This window comes from Callithrix jacchus, chromosome 11 (assembly GCF_049354715.1).
Source record: "Callithrix jacchus isolate 240 chromosome 11, calJac240_pri, whole genome shotgun sequence".
Lineage (NCBI taxonomy): Eukaryota > Metazoa > Chordata > Mammalia > Primates > Cebidae > Callithrix > Callithrix jacchus.
In genome coordinates, this window is record NC_133512.1 from 73,006,467 (window position 1) to 73,024,814 (window position 18,348).

At 37.0% G+C, this 18,348-nt stretch overlaps 1 protein-coding gene across 8 annotated transcripts in view; it reads right to left on the reverse strand.

The window, feature by feature from the left end:
* The window catches only part of CCDC146 (coiled-coil domain containing 146), a 265,750-nt gene that overhangs the window by 139,029 nt on the left and 108,373 nt on the right, over positions 1–18,348 (reverse strand). For 7 of the 8 annotated variants that reach the window (XM_035255009.3, XM_035255011.3, XM_078343040.1 and 4 more), the window contains one exon: positions 9,179–9,345. The exons of the other annotated variant lie outside the window; for it this stretch is intronic. In XM_035255009.3, coding sequence (XP_035110900.1) covers positions 9,179–9,334 — 156 coding nt within the window. In that variant the 5' untranslated portion in view covers positions 9,335–9,345. The remainder of the gene's footprint in view (positions 1–9,178; positions 9,346–18,348) is intronic. 8 annotated transcript variants of the gene reach the window in all.

An 18,348-nucleotide genomic window follows, 5' to 3' on the forward strand; every position in this document is an offset into this window, starting at 1 on the left:
AATTCAAGAGATACTTACAAGAGAAACCAACTGACAGAACTCAGGAGCGAAGTTAGGTTCAGGAGAAGGATAATGGATTTTGTTCTGAGTATGTTTAGTTTGAGGTATTTTGGGGTAATCTAGGTGAAGACATTCAAGTATGTGTATATTTGGCATGGGGAAAAAAAAACCCAGATTTGTAGTGAACCTTGTGGATGTGGATGCAATATTCCCTTTCATGTCTTACTGCCTTAAAAACCTTTCCCGACCATCTCATCCCCCAGTGATCAAGCCTCCCTTTCCCTTCTGATAACACTGCTTATATCTTCTGGGTCCACAATCATATGCCTTTTGTTGACATTTAATACATCAATCTTCATGTTCACAAATCATGTTTCCAAAGAATAGTCACCTTTTTATGCTTTATGCCCATGAATTCTTATGGTAATAGCACAATCCAGAACACAGGAGGTGCTCAAAACCAAGGAAGAGTTGAAGGGATGAATTTAATTTCAGTAGCTTTAGCAATAACAATTATAAACATCTCCTAGCACAGTGCCTGGCACACAGTGAATACTGCTTAAGTATCTTTTATCTTTTAAATAGATTAAGACTTAATGTCCAAATTTATTGTTCACAAGCTTGTTGACATCTTACTACTTATCAAATCTGATCTCCAACTGAAACTTGGATACAAATGCTGCTATTTATTACATATTTCATAAGAAGTTCAACAGTTCCTAGTTTTATATATAACCTGTTTTCCTGAAAAGGTCATGGAACAACAAACTTAATCCATCTTTGTCACTGCCCATGATGATGTGTATACATCTACATTGTACTTTTAGCTTTGTATTCTATTCTGATTCATAGTTTTACCTCCTTGGTATTTCCCTCTCGGTGTTTGCCCACCCAGTGATGCTTCCCAAATGCAATGCTCCTCTGCTTCCTTTTTTCCACCCCTTGGTTAAGTCAGGTCAAAGACTTACTTAACAACGATTGGCACAAGAATTATTTTCAGAAAATAAAGAGAAGGGAGGAGATGCCTGGCTCTTTGTAAAAAGCAAAGAGCCAAAAAGTTTAGGCAAAATAATTTAATGTTTTGATTTTGGCTCACAGCATTAAGAAAAAAATGATTTTACAGCCTCCAAGTCTTGGAAAAGTTCAACATCTGACACACTGACCCTTGACAACTGAGGTCACAGTTATAAATCAGAGCTGCTTTACGTAAGCACATACAGATAGAAGTAGAAATCCTAACGAGGGAATATCACAAAAGCTATTACTTAACATTAACACTGGACATGTGACAACATCTAATATAATATTCAAAAGACTGGTGCAACCTTTTTTTTTTTTGAGACAGGGTCTCACTCTGTCACCAGGCTGGAGTGCAGTGGTGCGATCTCGGCTCACTGCAACCTCTGCTTCCTAGGCAAGCGATTCTCCTGCCTCATCCTCCCAAGTAGCTGAGATTACAGGCATGGTGCAGCCTTTTTGGAAAACTGATTTGAAGATCTTCGCTAAAGCTCAATATAAGCCTAGACTACAACAGAGTAATCCCGCACTTGTGTATATACCCAACATAAATTCACTCATAAGTACAAGGCAGGCATAAGAATGATCACAGAACCTTATTTGTAATCTTCAAAACAGGAAATAATCAATTTTTTAAGCAAAATAGATTGGATCAACAAATTACTGTATATTTATACAGTAGTAAGGTAGGAGGCAGAACTTGACTCCAGAGGGTGGGGCTTGGACATTGCACCAAATTGAAGATTAGCTAAAATAGGTCTGAGGCAGAAGCACCTCCCCAATAGACATATCCACCAGTGTGCCTTGTCGGTTTACCATTGCCATGATAACACCAGGAAGTTACTGCCCCTTTCATGGCATCAACCCAACAATCAACCTGACAACCTGGAAGTTACCACCCTCATTCCAGAAATTTCTGCATAAACCATTCCTTAATTTGTATATAATTAAAAGTGGGTATAAATATGAGTGCAGAACTGCCTCTGAACTGCTGTTCTGGTACACTGCCTATGGGGTAGCCCTGTTCCACAAGGATCAGAACCTATGCTGCTGCTGTTCACTGCCACTTCAATAAAAGTTGCAGTTTAACACCACCAGCTTGCCCCTGAATTCTCCCTGGGTGAAGCCAAGAACCAAGAACCCTCCCAAGCTAAGCCTCAATTTGGGGGCTTGCCTGTCCCATGTCATCAGGATATGAAGAAGCAATAAAAAAAAATGGAACTACTGCCACACATAGTGCTATAAATGAATCTCACAAATACAAAAGACAGCAAAAGCAGCCAGACACAAAGAAAAACATATGATTCCATTTATATGATCTTCAAGAAGAGGCAAACCAATGTATGATAAGCCAGTATAGTGGTTATCTTGGGTGGGAGTAATGATTGGGAAGGTCTCAAGGGAGACCTCAGGTTGCTGGAAGTAGAACCTAATCTGACTGAGAATATGGTGGGAGAAGAGATAAATCAACAAGGTACATATTTAAAGGAGACATTTAATTCTCAAACTGACAAAAAGAACACAGATTAGGATTGGGAGAAATTCAGTTATGGACATGTTGTTATAGGCATATGTAAAAAGCCTGATACTTAATATTTGTGAGGTTTACTCTATATGTTATACCTTAACAAAAAAAATTAACAATATAAAAAAAGGGATAGGATCAAATATTCAATAGGACAAAAAAGGTCTGTAAAGTACCAGGCCTCAGAGTTAGTCAGCAATGGCTAATTTGGGGAGCAGGTATCCCATATCCACTGACGGGAGTTGTGTGGCTTGGTTTCCAAACATCACTTTTTTTTTTTTTTTTTTTTGAGACGGAGTCTTGTTCTGTCACCAGGCTAGAGTGCAGTGGGGCAATCTTGGGTCCCTGCAACCTCTACCTCCCAGGTTCAAGCAATTCTCCTGCCTCAGCCTCCTCAATAGCTGGGATTACAGGCATGCACCAACACACCTGGCTCATTTTTAGGGAAGATGGGGTTTTGCCATGTTGTCCAGGCTGGTCTTGAACCCCTGACCTCAGATGATCTGCCCACTTCAGCCTCCCTAAGTGTTGGGATTATAGGCATGAGCCACTGCACCCAGCCCCAAGCATCACTTTGAACATTCATCCCAAGAAGTGAATTAACACAGTGTAGTTCCTGCTCTGTTAGGTCTTATTGCTTGATGTGATCACAGTGTCAGTGGGGAACTCTAAATTTTCTTTTTTTTCTTCATTTCTTCTCAAAATAATAAAAGACAGGATCGTGTATAGAATGCGAAGGTTTGTTACATAGGTATACGTGTGCCATGGTGATTTGCTGCATCTATTGACTGGTCCTCTAATTTCCTTCCCCTCACCCCTAACCCCCCAACAGGCCCTGGTGTGTGTTGTTCCCTTCTCTGTATCCATGTGTTCTCAATGCAAAATATTTTATTCTGATTAGTCAATAAATATCTGTTAATAACTAAGCACCAAGTGATGGGTACGGCCTACAAATGTGGGAACAGTAGAGAGGTTGGAGAAACCCCTGTGAGCTGGCTATGCAGGCAGTTCCCTGTAGGACATGAGATTTGAGCCAGGATCTGAAAGGTTAGGAACAGATGCAGGGGTTGCAAACTGTGGTCTATGAAAGCATTTTGTTTGGTTTTCTAGCGTGAATGGCATAGCTGTAAAAGCAACGTGAGGCAATGTGACTAGGCAGATTGGTGGATAGCCATGATCTGACATCATGTATTTTGAATTTATGCCAGTTTCTTTAGACATCTGAAGTTATTCCTTCTAAGTGTGGGAGAGTTCCTGCTGAGGGGAACAACACAAACAGCAGATCCTGAGAATCTAAGTGAATGACTAGATTGTAAAAGTAGATTGAGTATAAATTGCAGAGGCCTGTGGATGTCATACTGAATATATTTTTCAGGCAATATGAGATGACAGGATGACACTCATGCATTGCTCTTCGGCAGTGCTGGGCCAACTGTGCGACTGGCATTAATAATAATAAATGTTGTAAGCAGCTTCTGTGTTTTCTAATGTTATGGCAAGCATCTGGACCCATGGATCTCCGATTACTTTCCTTCAGTTGCCATGTCTTTTGCTATTTTTGCAGATACAGTTTCTGTTTAGACAACTGAAGGAAGACAAAGTAGGTTAAAGGACAAAGACAAGGGAAGGAAGACAAGGTTAAAAAGACAACTGAAGGAAGACAAAGCGGCTTATACGCGATATGTTAAAAACTTATGAGACCCATAAATTTTAGAGGAATGCTAAAAGAATTAGAAAATAAAGCTACAGATGCCAATTAGGAACAATATCTTAGTGTTGTTATGGAAATAAAGTTTTCTGAATATTCTGAAAGTTTGCAATTTATCACTGGTTTGAGGAGGAGTTCTCAGGTGGTAAAATTACTGATACTGACGCTACTCAAATGGGTAGGTAGGACAGTTTTTTGACACTATTATTGAGAGCTCTTGGATATAATTACCAGAGGCCTGTTATACACAGCATTATAGCTATAATTTGTGCATCCATATATATTGAGAGATTCTTGAAATATTTAATAAATTGTTAAACTGAGAATCAATATGCATGAGAAGATGTCCTAAGTTCTTTAATTTTGCAAAACAAACCTTTGTGTTTATCTTTGGCTTAGAAAACCTTGAAGATAATTTTTACTATTAGCATAATTTTGCTCCAAATAAATGCAAGTTGTTGTGACTTTTGCTGTTATGGCTGCTTTATAAATTGGTCTTAAGGTCTCACTGTGAAGAGTGGCCATAAGCCAAGATAGCTACTCTTTAGAAGAGCCTTGATAGGCAGGACATCAGGTTCCTGTGTGTCGGCCAGGCGAGACACAATGACAACAATGAGAAGGTGAAACTAAAAGCAGGAAACAGAAGAAATGTATTACTTACAGATCTGAGAGCTTAGGCATGCTGACAGAGAGTGCAGATAAGTCTGGAGGTGGCAGGGAGCTCAGCGGTGAGCGGGGAGTGAGAGAGAGCAGCTGTGGGACTTCAGCTTTATTAAGGTATATGGGTATTACCCCTTCGGTCTTCTCACAGGAGTTGTGGATTGGCTAGTTTAAGGACAACATGCCAGAAGGGGGAAACTTATTTATATGACTCTGGTGTTGACCATTAAGTTTTATCACAGTTAGCAGCTGTGGGGTGTTTTGGGTGTTTTGGATTAGTAGGATGAGAAACAAGTGGGCTATATCTCAAACAACCACACAGGGAGGAGACATTTTAACTAGTACAAAGATTGGATATAACTGGGTTTCAAACAATTTGTCAGACCTAAAAATGCATGAGCTTACATCATAAGTATATGTTGGTAGCAACTGTATCAAACAAATTTACGACACAAATGTAGCCTTAGCTTTGATTTGATTATTAAGGGTAGTGGTGGAGAAGTAGAAATCCTATTACAAAGTTGAACTTATAATGGATTTTAAGTAACAGAACTATGAACCCTTCACTTAAAATATTAAGATTAGAGGGAGGAAGTCCTGGTTTTGAAAATATAAAGATAAGCATTTCTTTTTCTCCATAGCCTTGCCAACATCTGTTGTTTTTTGCCTTTAGGAACAGCCATTCTGACTGGTGTGAGATGATACCTCACTGTGATTTTGACTTGCATTTGTCTGAGGATTGGTGATGCTGAGCATTTTTTCCTACTTTTGTTGGCTGCATGTATGTCTTCTAGAAATGTCTGTTCATCACGTGGACTTAGGGAGAGGAGCATCACACACTGAGGGCAGTTGGGGTGGGTAGGGGAGAGACAGCAGGGGGTGGGGAGGGTGGGGAGGGATAACATGGGGAGAAATGCCAGATATAGTATGCACCTAAAGTAAAAAATAAAAACATAATTAAAAAAAGGAAACATCTTAAAAAAAATACAGAAAACCTTGAGGATGTTTATAATGGCATTGATTATAATGCAGTCTAAAAATTGTAACTTTCTGGCCCCAAACTGGTAATGATTAAATAAATTTTGTTACATTCATATAGTAGGGAATTATGCAGCCACTGAAAATATGTTGGGCACCATATTTTTGAACCTGGGAAATGAAATGATATTCATGAAAGGTTTCTAAATAAATGACAGCATACAAAAATTAAAAATTAAAAAATTAAAAAAAAAGAAATGTCTGTTCATGTCCTTTGTCCATTTTTTAAATGGGGTTATTTGTTTTTGCTTGTTGATTTGTCTAAGTTCCTTATAGATTCTGGATACCAGATCTTTGTCAGATGCTTAGTTTTCAAATATTTTCTTTCATTCTGTAGATTGTCTGTTTGCTCTGTTGATAGTTTCTTTTGCTGTGAAGAGGCTCTTAGCCACTGTGGAAAGCAGTTTGGAGATTTCTCAAATAACTTAAAACAAAGCCACCATTCAACCCAGCAATCCCATTAATGGGTATAAAACCAAAGGAAAATAGATCATTATACCAAAAAGACACATGCACTTATACATTCATCACCATGCTATTAATAACAAACGCGGAATCAATCTAGCTGCCCATCAATGGTGGATCGGATAAAGAAAGTGTGTTTTCTGTATACACCACAGAATATTATGCAACCATATAAGAGGATGAAATCATGTCCTTCACAGAGACATGGAAGGAGCTGGAGGCCATAATCCTGAGGAAATTAAGGCAAGAAAAGAAAACCAGACACTGCATATTCTCATTTGTAAGTGGGAGCTTATAAATTGAGCACATATGAACATAAACATGGGAATAACAGACACTGCAGACTACTAAAGAGTGAAGGGAGGAAGGGGAGTGTGGGTTGAAAAACTACCTACCAGGTACTATGCTTACTACCTGGATACAATATGCCCACGTACCAAACCTGCACATGTATGCCCTGTATCTAAAATAAAAGTTAGATTAAAAAACACATATATAAAGATAGATGTAGAAACAGATTTAAATCTGTGTGGATAGAAATACTTATGAATCTATTTCCTAGCTCTGTCCACTGAGAGGGGCTTAGAAGCTATGACATTCTAGGAGCAATGACCATACTCAGCATTAATATCTTGGTTTCCAAATATCATTCTCCAGGAAAAGGAACTGGGATTCTCGAAGAAATGGTTGATTCTGGGGCTGGAGCAAAGAAAATGCAAGATGAGCCCAAAACACGTCCTTACTTTTGTAAGGAAGGGCAGAAGGAATCACAGAAGCATATCAGAAGGGCTATGAGCCTACCTGAAGGCTGTACACTGGCCAAATGTGGGACAATTAGAGCATGAAAAGGAATGACAGCGAGAAGCCATAAGTCCACACTGATAAACAGATGAATAAATAAGCACAGAAGAGAAAGTTCTTCCTTATTATAGAAAGCCACCTACTAAATACAGAAGAAATGATAGAATTTGAAAATCACCGTTTGACAATCATCATAACAAGAGTTGATTTCAGTGTCACCAATAAGTTTTAAGAGGAGTAAGGCAATGACATAGTCTCAGAGTATCTCTTCTTGAAGTGCTTATGAATTACAAATAGAAAAATAAATAAATAAAGAGAAATCTGAAAGTCACCACCTTAACCAAGTGATCAAGATGAACAAGTCTAGCAATGGGACAAGTCAACATCATGTGTTCCTGGTAGAAGATACTTGAGGAGAATATAACATTTTCTCTTTATATTTTCACCAAAAATACATATGTTGAATCTAATAATGAGAAAATCAGAAAAATCCAGATTGAAGAAAATTCACAAAATAACTGGCCTCTTCAAAGTGTCAATATCATGAAAACTAAAGAAATCCTAAAGATTTCTTCCAGATTAAAGGAGACTAAAGAGATGACTACTGAATGTGATACATATTCTGGAACTTTCTTTTGCTGTAAGCAACACTATTCAGACAACTGGCAAGCCCTTAATAAGGTATATAGATTTAAAAAGTGTATTGTATCAATGTTAATTTCCTGATATAATTGTACTATGATTAAGAGAATGAATGTCTTTTTAGGAAACACACTGATGCATTTATGTATAAAGGGGCATCATGTCTTCAGAGAGAGAGAGATAGAGGTTGAGAGAACAAGAAGGTAGAAAGAAAGGGATAAAGCAAAAGTGGTAAGATGTTAACATCTGAGAAATCTGCGTTAAAGATATATGCAAATTCTTTGTACAATTCTTGCAACTGTCCCATATATCTGAAATTATGTCAAAATAAAAGAAAAAGTCAAAACTATAGAAAAAGTGAACAATTTAGCAATTTAGATCCTATATGTACATATATAACATTATTATTTTAAAAATTACTTTCTCATTGCATTCTGTTCTAGTTTAGTTTTGCTTCTTGGTTTCGAATGAACTCTGTTTTTGCTTTAAGAATTTTTAAGCCTATTTTTATGACTATCAAATTTCATAGAATGTTTTATTCAGTTATATAAAATTTATCATCTGAAATTCAAATGACCTCTAAACTATTTTCGAAAGTATAACTCTCAGGCACGATAAAATAACAGTTGCATACATAGTCAGTCATTACTTTTAAAAAAAGCTCTCCTCATATATGGATATTTCCTAAATGCTCATCTTGCTCTTTAAAACTCAGACAATGGGAATATATAATACAGCATATTCCCCTTTTTTGCTTCTTTGCTGATAGAAAACAGCAGATTTCAGTGCTCCACTGAAACAGCAGATTTCAGGGCTGCTCTTCTGGAGAGAGAGAGCTGGTAAAATGCCTCCAATGCAGTAACTGTAGTTAGTTAGGTAAATATATACTCTTTCTATCATTATATGACAAGTTTTTTTTTTTGTTTTATATAAGTAAAAGTAGTACATGCAATAATAAAAAGAAATCTTTTTTTATTTCATGTACCAACCCATGAAATGTTTGTAACCGACTGAATATATATGCAAATACTTATGCTATGAAAGTATCAGAACTTACACTACTGCATTGGTTCAGAATTGCATGATAAACTCTTGGAAGAAAAGGAACACCATTTTGCTTTAGTGTATCAAGTTGCAAATATCACCTACAGGATATACGTAATAATTTTATAATGATATTGGCTTCATTTACATTTTTAAGTAGATGTTGAGTTGGGTTTTACCTTATAGAAGTAAATGTAGTATGTGCAACAATAAAATAAATCTTTTTTATTTCATGTACCAACCCATGAAATATATGTAATTGATAAAGAAATATATACCTCATGTAGAAAAATGAAAGCTGGAGTTTCAGATAAATCAACAAACCGCTCATCTTGAACGTTAATTGTGGGCACTACGGCATAAATGGGCTCTTGATCCTTTCCATCTTTCTCCTCTTCCTCTTCTTTTTCTGTGTCCGTGCTACTGTCTTCCATTTTTCACGATTCTAAAATAAAATCAATCCAATCAATAGAAGACAGCTATTTAGGACTGTCTTCACTTATAAAGTAAAATTAGTGGAAAATAATAAAAATAAGCAAAAAACTGGAATAAGCTATTCTTCAATGAAATTACAATTCAGGAAAGTTAGCTACAATCTCATTATAAAAGACTGCTTTTTTGCAAAGATACTTCCTATTGTTGAAATCAAATCAATCATTCTTATTTTTTAAAGTATGCTACTATTGCATTAATTGCAAAACAAAATATAAAAAGAATTATAATGAGAATGCAAGTCAATATCAGCCTAGACATTTATGAAACAAGAAGTCAGGAACCTCTCCAGCCATCCTACTGAGTTGAACATATTTTGCTTTCTGATACTTCTATAGTCTATGCCTCGTAAATATTTCTGTAGAAAAGTGCTGAAAATACTGTATTGTAATTTACTGTTTTTTTCATATTGTCTACCTTATTGGACTTCTTAGAACAGAAACTCTATTCTTATTTACCCATATACCTTCAACTCCTAGCAAATAACACACTTACAATGTATGCTAGAAATAATTGCCAACGGGACAAACAAGTTCTGCTGTTCTTCTGATGTCCAAAGAATATTACAATTGCAAATAATTTACTTGATTTTTCAGAAATAAAGTGCTTAATGCTAAATCAATAGAGTTACAATAATTCATTCATTCCTTATTGGAAAGTTAGTTTGCCCGAAACCAAAGTCACCCAGGAGCAAAAATGAGGTTCTTCTGTAATTGCTGTGGGCAACTGCTAACACCACCTTCAAAAATTTTTTTTCCCCAAATTATATTGACAGGGTGACCTACATAATTTGCAGGACCTAGTACCAAAAAAAAAAAAAAAAAAACCACGGGATTGCTTGTCAAAATGTCAAAAACATGTTCTCTGAAAGTTACTAATATATAAAATGTTTTCCCTTTAAAACTATGTTATTACTTATAAGATATAATAGGGGTAACAGTGATACATGAATACCAACAAAAACTAAGTGAATAGCAACAAATCCTAAGAAAATATATTTATTTTTCTTATTTTTTTTATTGCATTTTAGGTTTTGGGGTACATGTGCAGAGCATGCAATACAGTTGCATAGGTACACACATGGCAGTGTGTTCTGTTTGCTTTCACCCCTTCACCCACATTTGGTGTTTCTCCCCAGGCTATCCCTCCCCACCACCCCTCCCACTGGCCCTCCCCTTTTCCCCCCAATAGACCCCAGTGTTTAGTACTCCCCTTTCTGTGTCCATGTGTTCTCATTTTTCATCACCCGCCTATGAGTGAGAATATGCGGTGTTTCATTTTCTGTTCTTGTGTCAGTTTGCTGAGAATGATGTTCTCCAGATTCATCCATGTCCCTACAAATGACACAAACTCATCATTTCTGATTGCTGCATAATATTCCATGGTGTATATGTGCCACATTTTCCCAATCCAGTCTATCATCAATGGGCATTTGGGTTGATTCCAGGTCTTTGCTATTGTAAACAGTGCTGCAATAAACATTCGTGTGCATGTGTCCTTGTAGTAGAATGATTTATAGTCCTTTGGGTATATACCCAGTAATGGGATTGCTGGGTCAAATGGAATTTCTATTTCTAAGGCCTTGAGGAATCGCCACACTGTCTTCCACAATGGTTGGACTAATTTACACTCCCACCAACAGTGTAAAAGTGTTCCTTTTTCTCCACATCCTCTCCAGCATCTGTTGTCTCCAGATTTTTTAATGATCGCCATTCTAACTGGCGTGAGATGGTATCTCAATGTGGTTTTGATTTGCATCTCTCTGATGACCAGTGACGATGAGCATTTTTTCATATGATTGTTGGCCTCATATATGTCTTCTTTCGTAAAGTGTCGGTTCATATCCTTTGCCCACTTTTGAATGGGCTTGTTTTTTTCTTGTAAATCTGTTTGAGTTCTTTGTAAATTCTGGATATCAGCCCTTTGTCAGATGGGTAAACTGCAAAAATTTTTTTCCATTCTGTTGGTTGCTGATTCACTCTAGTGACTGTTTCTTTTGCCATGCAGAAGCTGTGGAATTTGATTAGGTCCCATTTGTCTATTTTGGCTTTTGTTGCCAATGCTTTTGGTGTTTTGTTCATGAAGTCCTTGCCTACTCCTATGTCCTGGATAGTTTTGCCTAGATTTCCTTCTAGGGTTTTTATCGTGCCAGGTCTTATGTTTAAGTCTTTAATCCATCTGGAGTTAATTTTAGTGTGAGGTGTCAGGAAGGCGTCCAGTTTCTGCTTTCTGCACATGGCTAGCCAGTTTTCCCAACACCATTTGTTAAATAGGGAATCCTTTCCCCATTGCTTGTTTTTGTCAGGTTTATCAAAGATTGTATAGTTGTAGATATGTTGTGTTGCCTCCTGTGCCTCTGTTTTGTTCCATTGGTCTATATCTCTGTTTTGGTACCAGTACCATGCTGTTTTGATTACTGTAGCCTTGTAGTATAGTTTGAAATTCGGTAGTGTGATGCCCCCTGCTGTGTTCTTTTTGCTTAGAATTGATTTGGCTATGCGGGCTCTCTTTTGGTTCCATATGAAGTTCATGGTGGTTTTTTCCAGTTCTGTGAAGAAAGTCAATGGTAGCTTGATGGGGATAGCATTGATTCTGTAAATTACTTTGGGCAGTATAGCCATTTTCATGATATTAATTCTTCCTAACCATGAACATGGAATGTTTCTCCATCTGTTTGTGTCCTCTCTGATTTTGTTGAGCAGTGGCTTGTAGTTCTCCTTGAAGAGGTCCCTTACGTTCCTTGTGAGTTGTATTCCAAGGTATTTTATTCTTTTTGTAGCAATTGTGAATGGCAGTTCGTTCTTGATTTTTGATGTCACAATTTTACATACTAAAATAGCAATAATGTAATATCTTGATTGATCATAAGATTTTTCTGGCTCACTTTTCTACAAATTAATTTACTAGGTCATCAATATTTATACTCATTGTAATTTCATTTTTAATTGATCAAATTGAAAGTGATGTCAGTTGCTCTTGGGAAATGCAAGATCATAAATAATTTTTAACAATTTTTAATTTGAGAAGAATCTTCCTGCTCATGCATCTGTCACTGAAGTTTATAAGAATATTTATAGGCTATGATAACATTTAGATAAATCATTTCAAAATATAATCTTTTGAACTGATGATTCTCATAGAACGATTTTCTAAAAAGATTTAACTCTTCATAAAAATCAGCTTCTTGTGTGAATTTAATTTTAAAAGTAAATTTGTTCAACATTCATTTTAATGTGTCCTCTAACATTTCCTATAACTTGTGGAGGGTGTGCAGAATCCAAAAGTGGCTTTATGGTTTGTACATACACCAAAACACTTGCTTATATGCATTCTATTGTTGTACGTTCAATTACAAAGAAAAAAATAAAATTAAAAATGGTCTTTTTCATACTTCATTTATCCAAAGCTTCATAAGCTTCATTCAAGCTTTGAAAAATATTATTTTCTGTCACATGCAGTCATCTTTAATTTCTAGTCCTAAACTTACAGATATTTGATTTGCAATATTGTAGCAGTTTTCAAAACTGGAGATTTTAAACTCTTTGAAGAGTTCTAATAACTCTTTGACATGTTTTATGGTAATGTCCATGTGTTTGCTTTTATCTTGTAATACTTTACTAAAAAAAGTTTTCTGCATAAGTGCAAATAGTTTCTTTCCTTACTATATGTGCAGATGCCACAGGGACAGGTTCTGGGGACCAGCCTCCCATGGTAGGTTCCAGAACTGTCCCCATGGAGAGCTTCTTCTCTCTCCTGAGGCCGTCACTGTTGTAGCTGTCCCTGTTACTTTTGCTGTCACTGCTGCTTCTGCTGCTATTGCTGCCATTGCTTTTGCCAATCTGCACTCAAGTGCTGGCCTGGCTGCCTTGGGACTCTGTGATACTCCAAGCTGCCCTGATGCATGCGTAGGCCACAGGTCTATTTGCTTGGCACCCACATCCCCTGCCACAGCCATCGATTCAGGCCTGTGCATGTGCACGCTGCTGCCTGGCCTATCTGTGCTGCCCATGTGAATGCCCAATTGTCCCAACACACTTTATTTATAAAACTCAAGCTCTAAAATAAAATGTTATATATTTAAAAATGGTGACAGCAGGGCATTAAACCAAGTGCAGGGCCCTTCTGAGAAGAGGTCCTTGTGTGTCTGCATAGGTCATTCATCTATGAAGCTGGCTCTGCATATTAGCCATTGATTTGGTCATGTGTTCAAGTAGACCCAGAGAAGGTTCTAAAAGGACTCTGTCTTAGTCAACAAGGCCTCCGTTGGCCCACTTTAGTGACATCGGGATGGCTTCCCTTCTGGAGAGAGAGCTGGTAAAATGCCTCCAATGCATAAGAGAATGCCAATATTATCATCAGCTCTTTTTGATCTCTGAAATACATGAATCTGCACTGAACCAACAGAACATTATACTTACACTCTTCTTTTGCCAGAGAAGGTAACTGCAACTGTCGTGCTTGTAAGGTCTGAATCTTCTGTTGAATATGTACCATTTATCATGTCTATCTTATTGGAATGGCTGTTCCTTGAAGACATTGAGCCTGACTCTATAACATGGAAAGCATGTTCAATAATATGAAGCCAGAAGGCTTGATACATTCTGGTTCTTGAATGTATTAGTCAGGTGGTCACAGACATATCATTCATTCATTAAATTTACTCCTCTCTCTAAAATGGGCTAAAATTAGTAAAACAAAAGAACAACTAATTTTTATGTTTCAAAAAGATATACAGATGAAATGTGATAACGTCTCTGGACTTGAGCTTCTACTCTGCTGTGTCCAATTTTCTGCCACAGCCATAAATTATACATGTACTTGTTTCCCTCTCCCTGCTGCTACAAGAATACTTCATAGGTGGTAACATACACTTTTATCAGGAGGCTTCAGATATCTGTCTGTTGTTATGTGATGTTAATAGCCAGTGGTATCATTTGACTTCCCTTCCTTTAACACACATTTGTTTTTTTCAGTGCCTTAAAGTGTTGTTTTTAAAATAACTATTATTGTTATGGCATTATAATATTATATATTTGGTAAGCAATCACAGTTTATTGCTTAAATCTTCAAGCAGCTAAAAATAGTTTGGCTATATATTTAAATTTGCTTTGTGAATAAACTATGTACACTCAATCCTTTCATGGATATTAAATGTTAATGACTCCCAGAAAAATATTTCCTTCAGAACATTAGACCGTATCTTATTTTTAACTTGTTATTTATTTATTTGTTTGTTTGTTTATTTTTCAGATGGAGTTTCACTCTTGTTGCCCAGGCTGGAGTGCAATGGCACAATCGGGGATCACTGCAACCTCTGCCTCCTGGGTTCAAGCGATTCTCCTGCCTTAGTCTCCCGAGTAGCTGGGATTACAGGCATGTGCCACCATGCTCGGCTAATTTTGTATTTTTAGTAGAGACAGAGTTTCTCCATGTTGGTCAGGCTGGTCTCAAACTCCCTACCTCAGGTGATCTGCCTACCTCAGCCTCCCAAGTGCTGGGATTACAGGTGTGAACTTTTTTATTAAGAAGTGTTTCAAAGGCTGGGCACAGTGACTCATGCCTGTAATCCAAGCACTTTGGGAGGCCGAGGTGGGTGGATTACCTGAGGTCAGGAGCTCAGGACCAGCCTGGTCAACATGGTGAAACCCCATCTCTACTAAAAATACAAAAATAATTAGCCAGGCATGGTGGTGTGTGCCTGTAATCCCAGCTACTTGGGAGGCTGAGGCAGGAAAATCACTTGAACCTGGGGGCAGAGGCTGCAGTGAGCCTAGATTGTGCCATTGCACTCCACTCCAGCCTGGGTGACAGAGGGAGACTCTGTCTCTAAAAATAAGAAAAAAAGTGTTTCAAATATAAACAAAAGTAGCAGATTAATAAAATGAATCCTCAAGAACCCACTAACCAGCTTCAACAAATATCAATTTATGAGCAATTTTATTTATAACTCTTCCACTTCCCCTCTAAACTCTATTTTGAAGCAAAACCTAGACACTTAGACATAATCATATATCCTAAAGAACTTTGTAGGAATATGCAGAGATAGACCTCATTTCTTTTCATAGCTGCATAGCACTCTGTTGCATAGATGCGCCGTAGGCTGCTCCAACAATTTCCTATATATAAACATATGGCATATTTCCAGCTTTGCTATTACAAAAGTGTTGTAAAGAATACTACATCTATTTATTAAAATATATATATAGGTCAGGGACGGTGGTTCACGCCTGTAATCCCAGCACTATGGGAGGCCGAGATGGGTGGATCACGAGGTCAGGAGTTTGAGACCAGTCTGGCCAACATAGTGAAACCCCATCTCTACCAAAAATACAAAAAATTAGCCAGCTGTGGTGGTGTACACCTGTAATCCCAGCCACTTGGGAGGGTGAGGCAGGAGAATCACGTGGAAGGCAGAGGTTGCAGTGATCAGAGATCACACCATTGTACTACAGCCTAGGGGACAGAGTGAGACTCTGTCTCGAAAAATATATACATATATATTTTTTTAATAAATATATATATTTTACATATATATTTAATAAAGTAGTATACTTTACAACCCTTTTGTAATAGCAAAACTGGAAACAGTCCTTATGTTTACAAATAGGAAATTGTTTGAGTAACCTACGGCGCATCTATGCAAAGGAATGCTATGCAGCTATGAAAAGAAATGAGGTCTATCTCTGCATATTCCTATAAAGTTCTTTAGGATATATTATTAAGTCTAAGTGTCTAGGTTTTGCTTCAAAATAATATATATATTTTTATATACATATATATGTATTTTTTTTGAGACAGAGTCTCATTCTGTCTCCCAAGCTGGAGTGCAATGTGCATTTTCCACTCACTGTAACCTCTGCCTCCTAGGTTCAAGGAATTCTCCTGCCTCAGCCTCCTCAGTAGCTAGGATTATAGGTGTGTGTCACCACACACAGCTAATTTTTGTATTTTTAGTAGAGACAGGGTTTCACCATGTTGGCCAGGCTGGTCTGGAACTCCTGACCTCAAGTGATCCACCTGCCTTTGCCTCCCAAAGTGCTGGGATTTCAGGCATGAGCCACCACACCTGGCCTTGAAGTTTTTTATAATCAAGATGGTATTCACTTTGAAAACTTAGGTTCAGACAATTTCTCTGAGCACTGCACCTTTAAATATAATACAGCTTACCTGGGAAACAAATGATGGGTACCATGCTGAATTTGTACAAATTCCTCAGTTTGCTCAAGTTTTCAATCTCTATTATTCGGAAAACATTCTAAATATTTTAGAGCAAGTAAAGCATTTACACAGGAAAGCAACTAAAAGACACTGCAACAGAGTTTTGATGGAGATCATCAGACAAACTTTAACCTTTTAGAATAAAAATACTTAGGCATACATTTAACCTAGGACATGAAAAATTTGTACACTGAAAGCTATAAAACTCTGGTGAACGAAATTAGACATATATAAACGGAGAGGTATCCCATGTTATGGATTCAAAGAATTAATATTATTAAAACGGTTTCATGACACAAAGCAAGCTACAGGTTCAATGCAATCCCTATCAAAATTCCAAAGGCATTTTTTTCATAGGAAAATAAAAAAATCCTAAAATGTATATGGAACCATAAAGGCCTCAAATAGTCAAACCAACCTTAAGAAATAACAACAATGTTAGAAAAAAATCACGTTCTGATTTCAAATTGTAGCACAAAGTTAAAGTAATCAAAACAGTATGGCACTGGCATAAAATAAAAAAGACCAATGGAAAAAAACTGAGATCCCAGAAATGAACCAATGCATATACAGTCAACTAATTTTTGGCATGGATGTCAAGAATGCACAACATAGACTCTTCAATACAGGGTGTTAGGGAAATTGGATATCCACATACAAAAGAATAAAATCAGACCCTTGTTTTACATCACACACAAAAATTAACTCAAACTAGATTAAAGATTTAAACATGAGATCTGAAAGCATAAAACTCTTAGAAGAAAACACAGGAAAAAGGTCCTTGACATTGGTCGTAGTGATGATATTTTGGATATGACACCAAAAGCACAGGCAACAAAAGGAAAAACAAAGTGAGATGACATCCAAGTAAAAAGCTTCTGCACAGAAAGAGAAACAATCAACAAAATGAAAAGGCAACCTATGTAATGGGAGGAAGTATTTGCAAATTATATATGTGACAAGAGGTTAATATCCAAAACATGCAAGGAACTTACATAACTGAATGGCAACAACTCAAATAATCACATTAAAAAATGGACCAAAGAGCTGAATAGACATTTTTCCAAAGAAAACATACAAATGACCAACAAGTACATAAATAGGTTATCAACATTACCACCCATTGGAGAAATGCAATCAAAACCACAATGAGATGTCGCCTCACACCTGTTAGGATGGCTGTGATTGAAAACACAAAAGATAATTGTTGATGAGAAGATGAGAAGGTGAAGAAAAAGAAACCCTTGTACACTGTTGGTGGGAATGTAAGTTGGTAAAACCATTATAGAAAACAGCATGAAGTTTCCTCAAAAAATTAAAAATAAACCTTCCTTATTATCCAGCACTCCTTCTGGTTATATATCCAAATGAATTGAAATCAGGATCTCGAAGAGATATTGGCACTGCCACATTCATTTCATCACTATTTACAAAAGCCAAGATATGGAAACAACATAAATTCCCATGGACATATTAATGGACAAAGAAACTGTGGCATATGTATACAATGGAACATTTTACAGTCATAAAAAAAAGAAATTTTGCCATTTGCAACATCATGGATAGACCCAGAATGCATTATGTTAAATGAAATAAGGCAAACAGAGAAATACAAATACTGTATGATCTCACTTATATATGAAACTTAAAGTAGTCAAACTCATAGAAGCAGAGAGTGTGACAGTGGTTGCCAGGGACTTAGGGTAGGAGAAACTGGGGAGTAATGGTTGAAGAGTAC